We start from the raw sequence: 15,868 nt of genomic DNA, 5'->3' as shown, positions 1-15,868 counted from the left end.
ACCTGAACATCAGCGGGAGAGGACTCTTTAAAGTAGAGACACATACATAACATAAACACATATTTCTCGATCATGATACCACATGATGTTGAGGTGGGGTTTCCTGCAGAATTTAAGCTAACGAGTCCTGCAGCCGCTGCCTTTGATCTCGACTCAAGTACAAGATCTGATTACTTCTACTTTTACTGAAGCACAATATCTGAGTACTTCTATGTTTACTGAAGTACAAGATCTGAGTACTTCTACTTTTACTCAAGTACAAGACCTGAATACTTGTACTTTTACCAAAGTACAAGATCTGAGTACTTTTACTTTTACGAAGGGACAATATCTGAGTACTTCTACTTTTACTCAAGTACAAGATCTGAGTAATTCTACGTTTACTGAAGTAAAATATCTGAGTACTTCTACTTTTATAAACATAATCAACACTTAAATCAGACTTTAGTTCCACCTGGAGTAAATTCACAAGCTACTCTGTTGAAGTATACAAAGTCATTAAAACTATCAGCACTTTTACCAGCTGTGAATAATGAAAAAACAAACAAATGTATGATCACAAACAAAAACATTTCCCCCAACGTTTAAAATCATCCATACCAGTCCCATATTTATATATATATATTATTGTTATAATTCATATTTATTTTAATACAGTTTTTCACCACAGGGAGGCAGTGAGTTTATGTGTAAAAGAACAACTAAAATCCCATGATGCATTGCGGTGTCCGTTTCTCGCTTCCGGTCCTCAGAAGCTAGAAGTTGCTAACAGACGTTGATGCAGATTTATTTATTATACCTAATGTAATGTGTTTAAGAGACTTTTAAAACACATACAACGAGGTAGTTTAACCTTGAAGGGTGATTTATCCGTTAAACCGTGTTTTTGTTGCCTCCCGTTCTTTGTTCGTAGCTTTTTATACCACGTTGCTGATCGGTAAACATAAGTAAAGGCATTCAAGGGAGATTAGTGTGTTTAACGGCAGTGTTTTATCAAGGAGAAGAAATACTGAAGAACCAGGACGAAGAGGAGAGAGAGAGAGGTAACATCCTCCAGTGTCTGTGTGTGTCTAGTTTTAATGACTTTGTATACTGCAGGTTAGCTTGTGAATTTACTCCAGGTGTAACTAATGTCTGATTTAAGAGTTGATTATATTTCCCATCATTGATCCAAATCTGTAAAGCACCTGAAGGTATTCAATACATGTAGTGGAGTAAAAGTACAAAGTAGCATTATATGGAAATAGTGTTGACAGACCTGCTGTTCAAGTGGCCGTGACAGACCTCACTTTTACCTCACCTACCTCTATTAAGCTTACCATTGATAACAAATGCTAAATTGGCTATCATTTGGTTTGATGGAAAGGATGTATGTCTCAATAAAGTCTTACCAGACATGTGAAACTAGACAGAACATCCTGAACTCTTGACCTATCCACATTATGCATTTTAGAAGGTGCAAGCAAAGCATAAAAGTTCCAACCACAATTAAGGCGTTGTGGTTTTTGACAACGGTTACAACGATTGAGGACAACAATGCACACAGGATGAGAGCGAACTGTGTACAGACTTGATGATGTTAGGTCCAACATCCAGGAGCAACACATCTTAGAGACAATAGAGACAGTTTTGTTAAGTTTGTTTCTGTTAATAAATTAAATGTGCTGCATATTTTAAATTGAAGTTAAAATAAATCTCAATTCTAAACATGACATTGAGGGCTCTTGGGGGATCACTTGGGAACCTATTGCTTTTGTACTTTGTCCTTGTAAAACTTTTGTTGTTTTTTGGAACTTGTAAATCCTCTATATTTGTTTAAAACCTAATAAAACAGGTTTGTACTTTGTACATTTCGACCCAATTCCTGGTCTCTGAAGGTATCTGCTTGGTCTTAGAGTAAGGTAAGAACACCCTTCCTTGGAAAAGGCTGACAGGAGTTGATAATTTGGACTTGACATTGTTTAAGGGAAATAGAAACGCTACTAAGGTTAAACTGTAGTTTCATATTGGTTACTGTGGTTGATGCTGAAATATGACATGTGCTCTGCTGATGTGGTAATATCACTGCTGTGATATCAGTGTTTGACTCTGGCTATGTTTGATATTACATGTGCATTGTTTTAATTGGCACAGCCGGTTAAAAGAGGGGGTTAGGGATTGTGGGTCCTGAAGCTGCCCTAATTACCAGAGAGTCTCCCAATGACATGGGGTTTCTCCTCCAGGGGCAGTTTAGATACTGCTCTGGGTTCTACCAGCCCACCAACACCTACTGCACTACACACTCTGTTTTGCTATCCTGGCGGTTGCACATCTGATGCTTCAGTGCATGAAATAAGTGATACGACGGGCAGCTGCTGTTAGAGGCCACTCTGTTAGCTGCGCCCCTAAACAGATTACGATAATCTTGCGTTTAGATTCTTTAGTCCTAAAGATAGGACGGCCGTTTCCCGGAGCCTTATCAGCATCGGAGCTCGGAATCGGAGACGACCTAGATATCAACGTTGGTTGTATCGAAGTTAGATTCCTTTTCAATAGTAAAGTACAACACAAGTACCTCTAAATAGTACTTAGGTACAGTACTTGAGTAAATGTACTTAGTTACTTCTCGCCTCTGCTATTAACCTAAGTCGTAGCTGTAGATTTGTTTTGTTGTGTCTGTCGGTTGTATTGACTCATCTGGTTTTGTGATTATTTCAGAGACCCAGTCGGAGAAGGAGCACTGAGAGCAGCATGGAGGAGAACAAAAAGACCCCTGGAGCTCAGGTCAGTGTGCACTTCATCACAATATATTCCTAACACTGTTATCCCCAAATGAAAGATCACAACCTGTTTAGAAAATACAATATTAATGCACAATATGGTTAGATATAGGTTAGAACGTTGCTTTATTTCTTATTTTTTTAAAACATTTATTTATATATTTTTTTTACATTTAACACATTACACAAACACAACCGAACATTCCCCAACATTAGACATATGGCAGATTAAAAAATAATGCAAAACATAAAAGTGTGCATATACCAGAACAGGGGTTGCAACCCTTGGCACGTGTGCCACCATTAGCACGTGGTACCGTAACCAGTGGCACACTAGGAATAAGTGTGCAAAATATTTACATTTTATTTTCGGATCCTGAACGAGACCGCCGGCAGAGCGCATCTCCCCCTGCAGAAGGAAGACATGCACGCAACGCAGCGCAGAAGGATAACTTCTAGGCCCCGCTCTCTTTAACTCCAGTCGACTTTCTGCTGCTTTCCTCCATGGTGAAACGATCAGGGGTGTAGCGCACTTCACACATTGAAGTAGCCATAAGGAGCTGTACATGCCACAGTTTTTGCGTGGCTGTGTCTTTAGTTGAAAGCCCACTGTTATTCATTTAAATGTGTTTAAACTAGGGCTGTCAAGTTAATAACGCGTTAACGCAAAAAATAATTAACGCCACTAATTATTTTAACGCGATTAACGCATGTGTATTTTTTTTAATATTCATGAGGATATTTGTCATTGTTCAAATGATAATAAACATTAGCATAAAGCATATTTGTCCACTCATATGTTGATAACAGTATTAAAAACATAAAAAATATTCCTCTAAGGTACATTTAGAACAGATAAAAAATGTGCGATTAACTATGGACAATAATGCGATTAATCGCGATTAAATATTTTAATCGACTGACAGCCCTAGTTTCAACGGCAACATGTAAGTTGCGCTGACAGGCGACAGAGTTCCACAGCTTCCCCGCAGCGATGCTCCCCCCACCCTCCAGGTGACAGTTCACGAGCCATATTCAATATTTCCTCAGTAGAAGTAGTAGTTTAGCCTTTTCACTTTAACCTTCTATAGCTTCTGCAATGTCCCCACTTTTTATAAATTCCAAAAACAATTCCCAAATGGTGTAACATTCAGAAGCTTTCTTCCTTAGTATATATGTGAGTTTCTCAAGAGCTAGACTCAAAGTTAAATTGTTTAACCTGTGGCCCAGGGAGGGGCAACCAACATTTTTCCAACACAAACTAATTGAGCGCCTGGCTTGTAGAAGGCATATTAACCATTTTTCTTTCCCTAACCGATAGTGAACAGTCTTCTGGATAAATGCTTAAAATACAAAGTTTAGGGCTTAAAGGTGTTGGCGAAGAGGTTATTTGGGAAATTAATCTTGTCACCAAAGTCCAAAAATATTTTAACCTCTACTAGGGATGGGTATCGAGAACCGGTACTAAGTAAATACCGGTACCTGATTGGACGGTATCGGTTATAACCGTTAAGCCGCTGGACAAACGGTGCCGTGTGTAAATGTGACCTGAGCAAAGGCTCGCAGGCATGTTAGCTGCTGCGCACAGGTAATATGTTTTGTTTACCTGAGTGGAGTCTTGCAGGCACATCGCCTTGTCCTTTTTTAGTTTATTAACACTGACAGTGTATTAATGTGAGCCCCTACACCAGGGGTGGGGAACCTTTTTCCTCTAAAGGGCCATTTCAATTTTTACAACATCCTTCGAGGGCCGTACAACAGTGGCGAGCCGTGACTTTTATACCTAGGCCCTCTGACCCTGAAGAGTTATTACGTCTCAGCGTATACTTCAGCGGAATATCAAAACAGCGGCCCGGGGTGCAAAATGCATGCGTGTGTGTGTGTGTGTGTGTGTGTGTGTGTGTGAGTGAGAGAGAGAGAGAGAGAGAGAGAAAGAAGAAAACAAGGGGGGGAGATACAGTACATTGCACCATGTAGAGAAAACTGATCATGATATTTTTAAACCTAAACAAGTAGATTTGCTCCCTCAACCTAATCAAATGGGACCGTGGAGATTTCAATATGAGGACGTGTTGATGTCCTGCCACAGATTGGATACTTATTTTGAAAATCCTCCTATGGGTTGTTTTCTACTCACACACTTAGCTCCCGTATGAATTCCACAAACAAGTTACCCTTAATCTTGTCACATATCATTGGCATCATACCAGACCAACAGCCCACAGTGAATGTGGGGTAAAGAGTAGTGGCCTACACGGAGAGGACTTTCCTCTCGTGAGTGTGTGTGACTGAGTAAAATGTGTAGCAGCATGCAAGCTCAGAAAAACAACCGGGAACATAAAAGTTTAACAAAGCAAGCGCTTACATTTAGGGCAGGGGTGGGGAACCTTTTTCCTCTCAAGGGCCATTTAAATTTTTTCAACATCCTCCGAGGGCCGTACAAATTATTGACCTCTGCTTAAAAAAACTAAAATCACAGCCCATTTATTTCTTCTTTCTTTCATGATGTGCAAAGAAAAAGCAACCTCTTAATCCAGATATTTTACCATGACTCACGTATGCATGCACGTGCACGGTTGTGGCATGACCACCAAAACAGAAAGATGTGCAAATGTATTTAGTTTCCTATCCATGTGGACATGATTTAAGTGGGGGGGGGGTACCTAACCTCCTCCCGGGAAGATTTTTTTTTAAATGTTGAAGTTAAAAGCATCAATCTGATGCACTTTGAGAGCAACATTAAGAGATCTATGGATAATCTCTCAACACCCATATGAAACAGAACTGTAAGCATATTTACTTTTTCTTTATGGATATTTTACAAATCACTCTCCTTTCAAACTGTATTCTTCTTTATTAATAACTGTCATATAGTATTTTATACCTGTTTACTTTATTCTCTTATTTTTTTATAACTATAACGATCATATAAAGATGTGCCTTTACCTCACTGGTTGTAGAAAAAGCTTCTTATATTCGTTAGCATAGCTAGCTAACCAGATGCTAATAACAACAAAGTTATTGACATTATGATCAGTGTGACAGATGAGCAGATCACCACTGGGCTTTCAACTAAAGACACAGCCACGCAAAAACTGCGGCATGTGTACGGCTCCTTATCTGAAGTGCCGAGCCACGTTCTGGTGCTCTCCGTCAGAACTACACTCCTGTCAGACGAGACATATACCACGTGATGACACGTTAGGCTCGTGTTGTGTTCACGGACCCTGACCGTGGCCAGGAAAAACAGGCACTCGCTTGTTTAATTTTTTTGCGGTCTAGATTTCTAGATTTTTTTTCTTTTTTGCTTGTGTTTATAAATTACCTCGAGGGCCGTACCAAATTGTCTCGCGGGCCGTATACGGCCCGGGGGCCGGAGGTTCCCCACCCCTCCCCTACACCTATAATAATTTGGCCTTTCATTGAATGCTTTATAAACCAGTTAAACTTACAGATGTCATTAGGCGCATTCACACTGCGGTGCTTTTCCCACAAAGGTTCATGCGAACTTAGTTCATGCAAACTCTTTAGTTCGCATGAACTAAGTACAGATCGCGTTCACACCGGGAAAAAGTCCCTGGGGGTGGATTAGGCAAATGAAGCCGCTGACGTCACTTCTTCTTCTGCTTTGGGTTTACTGGCAGGCCGCAAACCACTTCACGGCGTATACTGCCGCCCAAAGTGGCCGGAAGTTCCCGGAGTTGAGGACTGGGTAGAAGCTGCTGGGAGTCCCAGCAGCTTCTACTGAAGCCTTCCGAGTAAATCGCCAGAACGCCGACACCTCCTCATCTCCACTGCTCCCATGTTTTATTTTGTGTTGCCATAAGTTAGTCTCTCTGCGTTTCTGCGCTGGGCTAATGCTAATAATGCTAATGCGAGGATAATAAAATGGCGGCTTCACAAAACTTTTTGGGAGTGTTACGGGGCGTGGTTTGCAATCCGCCCAGCCAATCAGAAATATAGCTCTTTTCTCACAAGAGAGCCGCTCGAAAGTCCCTGCTCTCTAGCAGGGCGCCACATGGGCGCCACATTCGAAATGGCTGAGGTGAAGCACTCTAGTGGAGAATACAGCATTTTCAATAACACTTCCTCAAGAGCGAAATCCAACGTCTGGGAGGCTTTTGGTTCCGAGATGGAGAAAATAACCAACATCCCACGCTTTTTGAGACAAATATGCAACTGCATGTGTTAATAATTGCACATTTTCACTACTCATATATAGGCTATGCGGGTTCGGGTCGGGTTGCGGATCTTGTGCCGTCGGGTCGGGTTGCGGAACTAATTGGCAATATGTGCGGGTAGCGGGGCGGGTTCGGTATTGCACGTTGCGGGTGCGGGGCGGGAGCGGGTCTTGAAAATCAGACCCGTGCAGGACTCTGTGTTAAAGGTCAACGTTTCAATGTATGGTTCAGCAATTGTTGGTCGTTTTACTAGGAATTGACATATTTTAAGCTGAAATACTTTGTTCTATGTTCAAATCTTCAGACACATTTTGACGTGTTTCAGTTCAGCACATCATTTATTTTTGAATGATTTAAAAGTACAATCCAGAATACTAAAAGTACTCGCCTTTATCTTTTTGCCATCTTAGCCTTTTTACCAATTTCTTCATATCACAGTTTTGCATGATGTCACTGTCGGACAATGTTTTAAGGATCTCTTGTCGAGCTAGGTTGTGTTATGGAAATCTAGGACCCAACACAGCTGGAGAGTACAAGTCAAAGTGATCAAAACAAATAAATGGTGAATCGAGCAGAGCTGTCTTTTTGGTTATTTATTTGAAGCTTCAAATACATGATACAATAATAAAATAGACACAGGTCGAACAGAGTATAGGATAGTCTGCTAGAGTGTGCGCAGTACAATGTGATAGCAGAGGTTATATAGAAAAAGAGTGGGAATGTTATAAATCTTGTGTTCACACGGTCACATTGTTATTAGACACCTTCTGTCCTTGAGCTGTAGATAGCATAACGGTTCTCAGAGTAGGGAAGTTCTTGTGTGACTGTGTAGCCAGTAGCTACAGTAGCCTCCCAGTAGCCAAAGCAGCTCTGTGGCCTTGAAGCGCCTGGGAATAAACCCAAAGGAGAGTAGAATAGAAGAAGAAAGCACATCTCAGGAAATAAGAAGCATTTGGTTTAAGCATATAAGGATATAATAAAAATGTCCACTACATTCTCCCCTTTTGATCATACTTGATCAATAAAAAAAAACAAATGACAGGATAGACTGATATAACACATCAATGAATACACTCCATCGCTGGTTTAAGTAAACACATCACAAATATATCATAGAAAACTGGCTGTTTTTGTGGAGGACAGACTCCAATATAATGTAAGCATAAGAGAGGAGATACACACATGATTATATTGTAGTGTCGGAATCAGACTCTTCTGATTATAGCTGGTCTATCTCACTGTGGCGCAAAGGATTGTCGTGTAATGGAATAGCAGTATACTGAACGAAAGCTGAGGATACCATGCTGGAAACGCACTTCTTCAGTATTGGGATAATCAAACAGGTACAACTGATTAATAGGCCAAAAATGATCGCCAGGGGTGTAACTATACTAGCCAGCCATGCTTCCCACCCGCCTGATGTAAGCCAGGACCACCAGTCCCAGCCACCTGCGTTGGATATGTCATCCGCTTTCATGTCGGCTAACAGGTTGTTGAGATGCAGAACGGTGTCAGTGATGTTCTTGGTGGCGTCGGGAATGTAAGTGCAACAGGAGTCACCGATCACATGACACAGGCCACCCTTTGAGGCGAACAAAAGGTCAAGAGCAAATTGGTGCTGCATGAGCATGTTCCTAGAGGCTATTATAAATGGGGGCAATGCCTGGAAGCCTTGCGTCGTCTCGTAAGTGAGATTCTCTAGCCGGACGTGTAAGGTATCTATTTTATGGGCATTGTTTACTGTACCCCACCATGGGAACAGGCCACCCATGAATTTAGCTCCAGCGGACGTCAGATCTCTTTTTACCTTGTGGTGGTCGGGGTGTTGAAACTCTGGGTAATGATGTGTCGTGTACATTAAGGACGTGAGTACAGTGACTGCTGGATTCAAATCCACTAGAGTGCATGTACCTATCCAGAGGGGAGCCAGAACTTGATAGAGCTTGTCGCCGCACAACCAAACGTAATCTTGTGGCGCACTAAACCCAGCATCACTGGGCCAGGCCAGTTGGAGGGAAATATGTTTAACATCAGGGAATGCTACGTTAGAAAGGATTCTTTCAGGGGCACCGGATATGTGACAATACGAGATTTTGTAAGCACCGTAACTGCATGTGTTCAGTAGGATACGAGTACAACCAGTAGTAGTGCCTAGGAAAAAATAAGGTGGTGTAAGAGACGTTTTGTGGTACACTCTCTGGATGCAGAGGTTGTGTTTCATCCCTCTCAAATGACTAGGGTGCACATGGCTGACGGGTTGGTACTTTGCGTATGTGGTGTCAAGCGTGGATGCACGCAAAGAGGAGTTAGACCGATTACTGCATGGTGGGGGAAGCTGCCTAGCATAACGCCACTCGGTTACGCTGTCTTCACCCTTGATGGGCCTTGTCAGAGCCATAAACGCACAGAGGTGTTCAACCTGGGTCAGAGAGCGTGGACGAACTGGCACGGACATTGATGAGTCCTGGGGGAAAAGAGTGCATGCATAACATGACCCATTTTGTCCTGCGGCCTGCAAGAATGATCTCAGAGTGTGCCACCAGACGTTACCGGTGATCCCATTACTGGTCAGACCCACATCAATGTTGCTATGGTCGTTATCGCCTATGTATAGATTAAATGTAGATGTACCTATGGATGTCAACAGTGGCGTCAAAGGTTGCTTACGCTTTTCCGGGGTCTGAGTTTTGGGCGCGATGTCTATGTAAAATGTGCCACACGGGTCTGCGCCGGATACATACATACAGACAGACATACAGACAACAAAATAACCCTTGTCTGATATCTGGGCAGCCTGTAGTTGCAACAGGATAACGGGGCTCGATGAATTGACCTTGGAGATAGACAATCTCCCTTTGATGTTTGTTTTGTCGTCCCATAAGGTATAACCCCAATCGGTGTGCGCGGTGGTCCATAAAACAAAAGTCCAGCCCCCCGAGCAGTGAGTGGCGGTGTGACTGTCACTCTCGACATAGCAAATGTAGGCGTCTGCCCCCCCCAGTTTCTTAGGGTCGGGGCAATGCATGTAGTCGCACGGGTCTAACTGCACTGTGCTATCTTCCCCATCCCTTAGAGTAATGTTACCAATCCCTGTCTTGACCAGCCCCTCGACCCATGTGGTTCGCCCTGCTTTCCCATGTACCTCTTAGATACCTCGATTTTGGCTGACATGCTGTATGCTGACGATGGAACACAACTATCATGGCAAGTATGCAGAGGAACCATTCTATGATTGTCCAGGCTCTCCAGTAGTATTCACATTGCTCACGGTTGCGTTGTCGTCTCTCCAGGCGAGCCCTCATCACGAGGGGGAAATGTTCCATGGTGGGTGTGAGTGTATTCTCTCGGTCTATTTCGTGACACGGACAGTCAGACTCCGCACACCGATAACACAAACGAGGAACCAGAGAGCATATGAAACCGCTCAGTTGGCACTCGCTCGTGACACCTTGTGTGTAGTGTGTTTTGGTGTATGTAGTGCAAGTGTGGTGCTGGTGGTGACTAGGACACGTCACTTGTTGTCGTCTCCTTCTACCGTTTCTCCTTTCCTGTGACTACGACCTTGCAGTGGCTGGCGTGGACCCACGTAGCTCTCTCGGACCCACGTAGCTCTCTCGGCGACCTTGACCGCTGTCTGGGTGACGAGAAGCACCTGGTAGGGACCTTGCCAACGATTGGATTTCCAGCTCCTTCTTGCCGGGTTGGCGGTGAAGCGGACCAGTGGCAGGGGTAGGCAAGGCTGCGGCTACCTGATGTCGGATGTCTGCTAAAGTGGATGATAGGTTAACACAATATGACAACATAGCATCCTCACAAAAAGTTGTGGAGGGAAGAGGACATCCTGGAGCCTTGAGTCCAATCTGTGGAGGAGCCCCAAAAAGGATCTCAAATGGGCTGAGTTGACTCCATGTTCGTTTCCGCATCTGCATGGACATCAGCACAATGGGCAGAGCTTGTGTCCATGACAGACCTGTGTCTGCACAGCATTTTGCTAGTTTGTTTTTTTATTGTGCCGTTCTCTCTTTCCACCCCACCCCCACTCTGTGGATGATAAGCACAATGCTTTCTGATGTCCATGCCCATGTATTCTCCTATCTGCGTAATGGCCTCATTAGCTAAATGTGAACCGTTGTCGCTAGAAATGTTGTCTGGTAGTCCCCATCTAGGAATGATTTCCCTCAGTAGTGCCTTTGCCACAGCATTTGCTGTCTGTGCTTTTACTGGGAAAGCTTCAACCCATTTGGACCACATGTCAACCACCACCAGACAGTGCTTCTTACCCTCTGATGGGCTAAGCTCAATGAAATCCAGCATTAGGTGCTCAAATGGCCTGGTGGGAGGTGGATGTGCTCCGGGTCCTGTAACCTTTACTGGTCTACCAGCATTTTGCATAATGCAGATTAGGCATGCTTCACAGTGCTTTTGAGCTGTTACTGTGAACCCCCTTGTGAACCACTCCTGATTAATAGACTCTAACATCCCTCCTTTTGACACATGATCCCACCCATGTGTCAACTTAGCGAAATGAGGGAAAAAATGTCTGGGAAGACATGGATTGGAATTTGGGCCAACCCAGGTGCTGGATTTTGGGTCAAAAACAGCCCCAGCAGCCTTCCATTGAGCCTTCTCAACTGGCGTAGCTAGCTGCTGCATGGAAGTCAGTGATGACATTTTGTCAGTGAAGGAGGAGACAGGGATTTTAACAAATGAGTGTGCGTGAGGTGCGAGAGGTATCAGGGCAGCTGCCTTTGCGGCTGAGTCAGCAGACGCATTTCCTAGGGAAACTGGGTCTGTACTGCTTGCGTGTGCGGCACATTTACAGACTGCAACCTCAGATGGGAGCAGAATGGCGTTTAGTAAGCCTGCAACCAGTACATGGTTAAGTACTGGTTTGCCATCAGATTTCAGAAATTGTCTACACTTCCAAATAGCCCCAAAATCGTGTACTACCCCGAAAGCATAGCGTGAGTCATTGTAAATAGTCACGGTTTTGCCTTCTGCAAACGTGCAGGCTTCAGTTAGTGCGATGAGCTCTGCTGCCTGTGCTGAGAGGTGACATGGAAGCGGTCCAGAACGGAGTACAGCAGAATCTGAAACAACAGAAAAACCCACCCGATTAGTGCCCCCTTGGTCGCGAGAGGCAGACCCATCAACATACAAAATGAGGTCAGCGTTGGTCAGAGGAACGTCTTTTAAGTCCGGTCTAGGTGTGCACACAATGGAAAGTACGTCAACCGTCTTCAGGCAATGTTCTAACTAAATGAAGTCTCTCCTTTTGAAACATCATGTGTTGAAATAAACACCTGCAGTTCAAAAATAAAAAGTGAATTGCCTAATATTTTAGTTGTGGAATCAATTAATTTCTTTCTTTAAAGGCAAAAACATGAAAAAGCTAAGAGAAAAACCCTATGGAATACAATATTATTTGGAGCAACTTAATTTATAAATGGTTGTCAACTTAAAAACATGTGTTCATGTTCATCATGTGGTAATTAAGTACATACAATTTAAGATTACACTTAAATAATACGGTAAAACAAGTGGAGTAATCAACTTGTTTATGTTATGCTACCAATTATTAAGTAAGTGGTAATTGAAAACACCTCTGATTGTAGAGGGAAAAGCCTTCTCCCCTTTCTCAAATAACTTTGTTGCTTTAACAACATTTCAATAGAAGGAGGTTTCTCCCTGAAGTCTCTGCAGCTCTCTGGACACCACGCTGTCTCAATCCGTCCACACTGAATATGAGAGGGGAAACATTAAAATAATAAATGCTTTTTAGACAATAATAAATATAAAGTTGACTGAGTTTTTTAGATTGTCAATACTATTACTGTATAACTAATATCCCAGGTTAAGAGGCACATTCAAATAAAGATTGGTCTTTAAATACATTTTCTCTTTTGAATTGTTTGTCTAAAGTCAAGGATCTAGAACTGGTACTTGTAGTTTTATTGGTACAGTCTGGTTATTATGCTGTTTAGAGGAGGCATCACAGGTAAGAGCACTAACTAGCTACCATCACATGTACCTTAGCTTGACTGAAATGTATTAAACGTATAATTAAGTGATGGCAAAATATAAATAACTAATGTCATGCAAACATATTAATATTTGCTTGATTCCAGTGTTGAATTTAGCACAATTGCATACACACGTCAAGGGATTTTAAGATTCTGAAGTATTATGCTAAAAACTCAATAACTTAGATTATTATTTATAGTTTTGCTGAATAGTTTCATGTTCACTTACCTAAGAAACGTAAAGCATGTTAGCTTAGCTTGGTAGCTTCAGCTAGCTCTGGAACTTCCAGCTCGGTGGTACGAGGTCCCGCCTCTTTGCCCTTATTTGGAGTAGGTGGGAGTTGGACTCCGATGTCACTGTCGAGCCGTTACTGGCCGACTCCGCCTACTAAGGGCTTCTCGGAAACTCTGCAGAATCCTATGGGTGACGTCACGGACCCTACGTCCATTTATATATACAGTCTGGTCAATATCTGAAAATAAACCAGCAGAGGATGCCAAACCTCTCTTTTTCCAGCAACATCAGCCAATTCTTACTGAGAGATTCAAGACAATCCTTACAGCCTCACTAATTGTACTTTAGAAAAGTAGAAGTATACATATCTTGTACTTGAGTAAAAGTAGAAAACGATCTACTCTTTGTTTGTAGATATCTACTAAAGCAGGGGTATTCAACTAAAATTCAACGCGGTCCAGTTAGAGAAAATGTCCCCATGCAAAGGTCCGGAACATCAAAATGTCTAAGTTGCCTTATGAATTAGTGTGATATATATTGAAGTAGCTGTAGCTTTATCAACGTCTGCATGTAATCAACAACTGACTGCCAATCAAATAAAGAAAGTACAATTCATAAACAACAATATTTATCGTCAATTAACATTGAACTATATATACAGTAAATACTGTGGATATGTGGAATGTTCCTCTTGGGCTGCATTTAAAAAATAAAATAGGAGAAAATAAATAAAATGGCTTTTGAAAATGTGTCCATCTTAAAAGTGCTTAATTTTAGATAAATAAAATAAAGTGTAGCAGCAGCTTGAGTTTCCCTTTTTCTTTGTTAACCATTTCACATCATGACTTAACAGTTTCAGACGATTATAGAACAATATCAGTCTTTACACATCATAACAATTGAACAGTTTAAAAGTTTCTCTTTCTTTCCCTCTTATATTGCAGTCCCTCACTCACTTTGTTCTGTTCAGTGCGAGAATTGAGCTGGAGCTTGTCCTGCCAGGAGTTTGTAAATCTGGGCTGAAATGGTGTCGGGGCCATTCTCACACACATGCAGCTGCTCATTGGTTACAGTGATGCAAACACAGGTATGGTGAAAAAAGAGAGAACTATTCGAAGCAGAAAAAAAACAGCGTAATATATCATCTGACAAAGGCCTGTGCTATAATGCTTCAATTAACTGGCTATTCTTTATACTCAGATCAATAGGAGACAGAGATGTTAAGTTATAAATCAAGGGTTTTTATTATTATTTACAGCAGGGGTGGGAACCTTTTTCCTTTCAATTTTTACAACATCCTCCGAGGGCCGTACAAATGATTGAACTCAACCTCTGCTTAAAAAAACTAAAATCACAGCCCATTCATTTGGCCTTTCTTTCATGCTGTGCAAAGAAAAAGCAACCTCTTAAATATTGAAGTTAAAAGCATCAATCTGGTGCACTTTGAGAGCAACATGAAGAGATCTATGGATACATCTCTCAACACCCATATGAAACAGAACTGTAAGCCGATTCATCTCTATTGTTGACTCATCTATTGTTATTTTTAACAACTTTTTTGTGACTGTCATATAGTATTTATACCTGTTTTTCATTTAGTCTCTAATGTCTCATTAATAACTATAATGATCATATCAAGATGTGCCTTAACCTCCTCACTGAGCTGAGGTTATGTGAGCCTCTCAGGAGAGAGCTCTCTTCCACCTGGTTGTAGAAAAGCTCTTTAAATTCGTTAGCATAGCTAGCTAACCAGATGCTAATAACAACAGATCGACACTGTGCTTAAAACTAAAGACACAGCCACGCAAACACTGTGGCATGTGTACGGCTCCTTATGGGTACTGCAATATTTGAAGAGCTGGAGCGGCGTTCCGGTGCTCTGTCAGCACTTTCAGACGAGACCATAGACTGGACGAGACATATACCACGTGAAGACACGGTATGCTCCTATTGTGTTCATGGAACCTGTCCTTGGCCAGGACAAACAGGTACTCGCTTGTTTAATTATTTTTGCGGTCTTCTTCTTTTTTGAAGTGAGAAGTTGTCCGTCCACGAATTACACAAGTCACCCAAATCAGCGTTAAAAAAGCGGGAGGCGCCGAAAAATCCCCTATTAATGTATTGATTATAGCGCCGGGTCCGTATAGGTCGGCACCTGGGTCCGGATCCGGACCGCGGTCCGCCTGTTGCCGACTCCTGTACTAAAGCCTGCAGATAAAGAATGTAATTCAGGCCTGTTATATATATTATTGAATGATACATTATACACACTGTTCTGCAGCTGTTCTCACTGTAAACATTGCGTTATGATTAAAGCAGCCGTACAGCTGTGAAGAGTGTGGGACAACTTTCATGACATCAAGTGCCCTCCAAACAAATCACCCTTTTCACACAGAAGAAAAACCATAGTGGTGTTAAGAGGGAGGGACATTTTTTTTCTCAAAGTATCAGTCTTAAAGTCTATGAGCGAATCCACGCTGCATAGTTTTGAACAACTATGAGAGCCAAGCTAGCTATTTCCTCCTCCTGAGGCCTGTACTACAAAGCAGGATTTTCGCTTCGTTAAGTTGCAGGCTAAGAGATCAACTCAGTGAAAGCACTGCCTGCTGACCAATCAGAGCTCAGTGTGCGGAGTTTAAAGCGATCAAGTCATATTACAGGATAGAGGAC

The 15,868-nt window shown here is 42.3% G+C and overlaps 1 protein-coding gene across 1 annotated transcript in view; it reads left to right on the top strand.

Moving 5' to 3' along the window:
* Positions 1-743: 743 nt before the first annotated feature.
* The window catches only part of LOC117441809 (zinc finger protein 420-like), a 41,367-nt gene continuing 26,242 nt past the window's right edge, over positions 744-15,868 (top strand). The window contains exons 1-2 of the mRNA XM_034077823.2: positions 744-1,043; positions 2,698-2,763. Coding sequence (XP_033933714.2) covers positions 2,731-2,763 — 33 coding nt within the window. The 5' untranslated portion in view covers positions 744-1,043; positions 2,698-2,730. The remainder of the gene's footprint in view (positions 1,044-2,697; positions 2,764-15,868) is intronic.

This window comes from Pseudochaenichthys georgianus, unplaced genomic scaffold, assembly GCF_902827115.2.
Source record: "Pseudochaenichthys georgianus unplaced genomic scaffold, fPseGeo1.2 scaffold_200_arrow_ctg1, whole genome shotgun sequence".
NCBI lineage: Eukaryota > Metazoa > Chordata > Actinopteri > Perciformes > Channichthyidae > Pseudochaenichthys > Pseudochaenichthys georgianus.
Note: the sequence above shows the minus strand (reverse complement) of the source record. Positions and strands in the feature narration are given on the sequence as shown.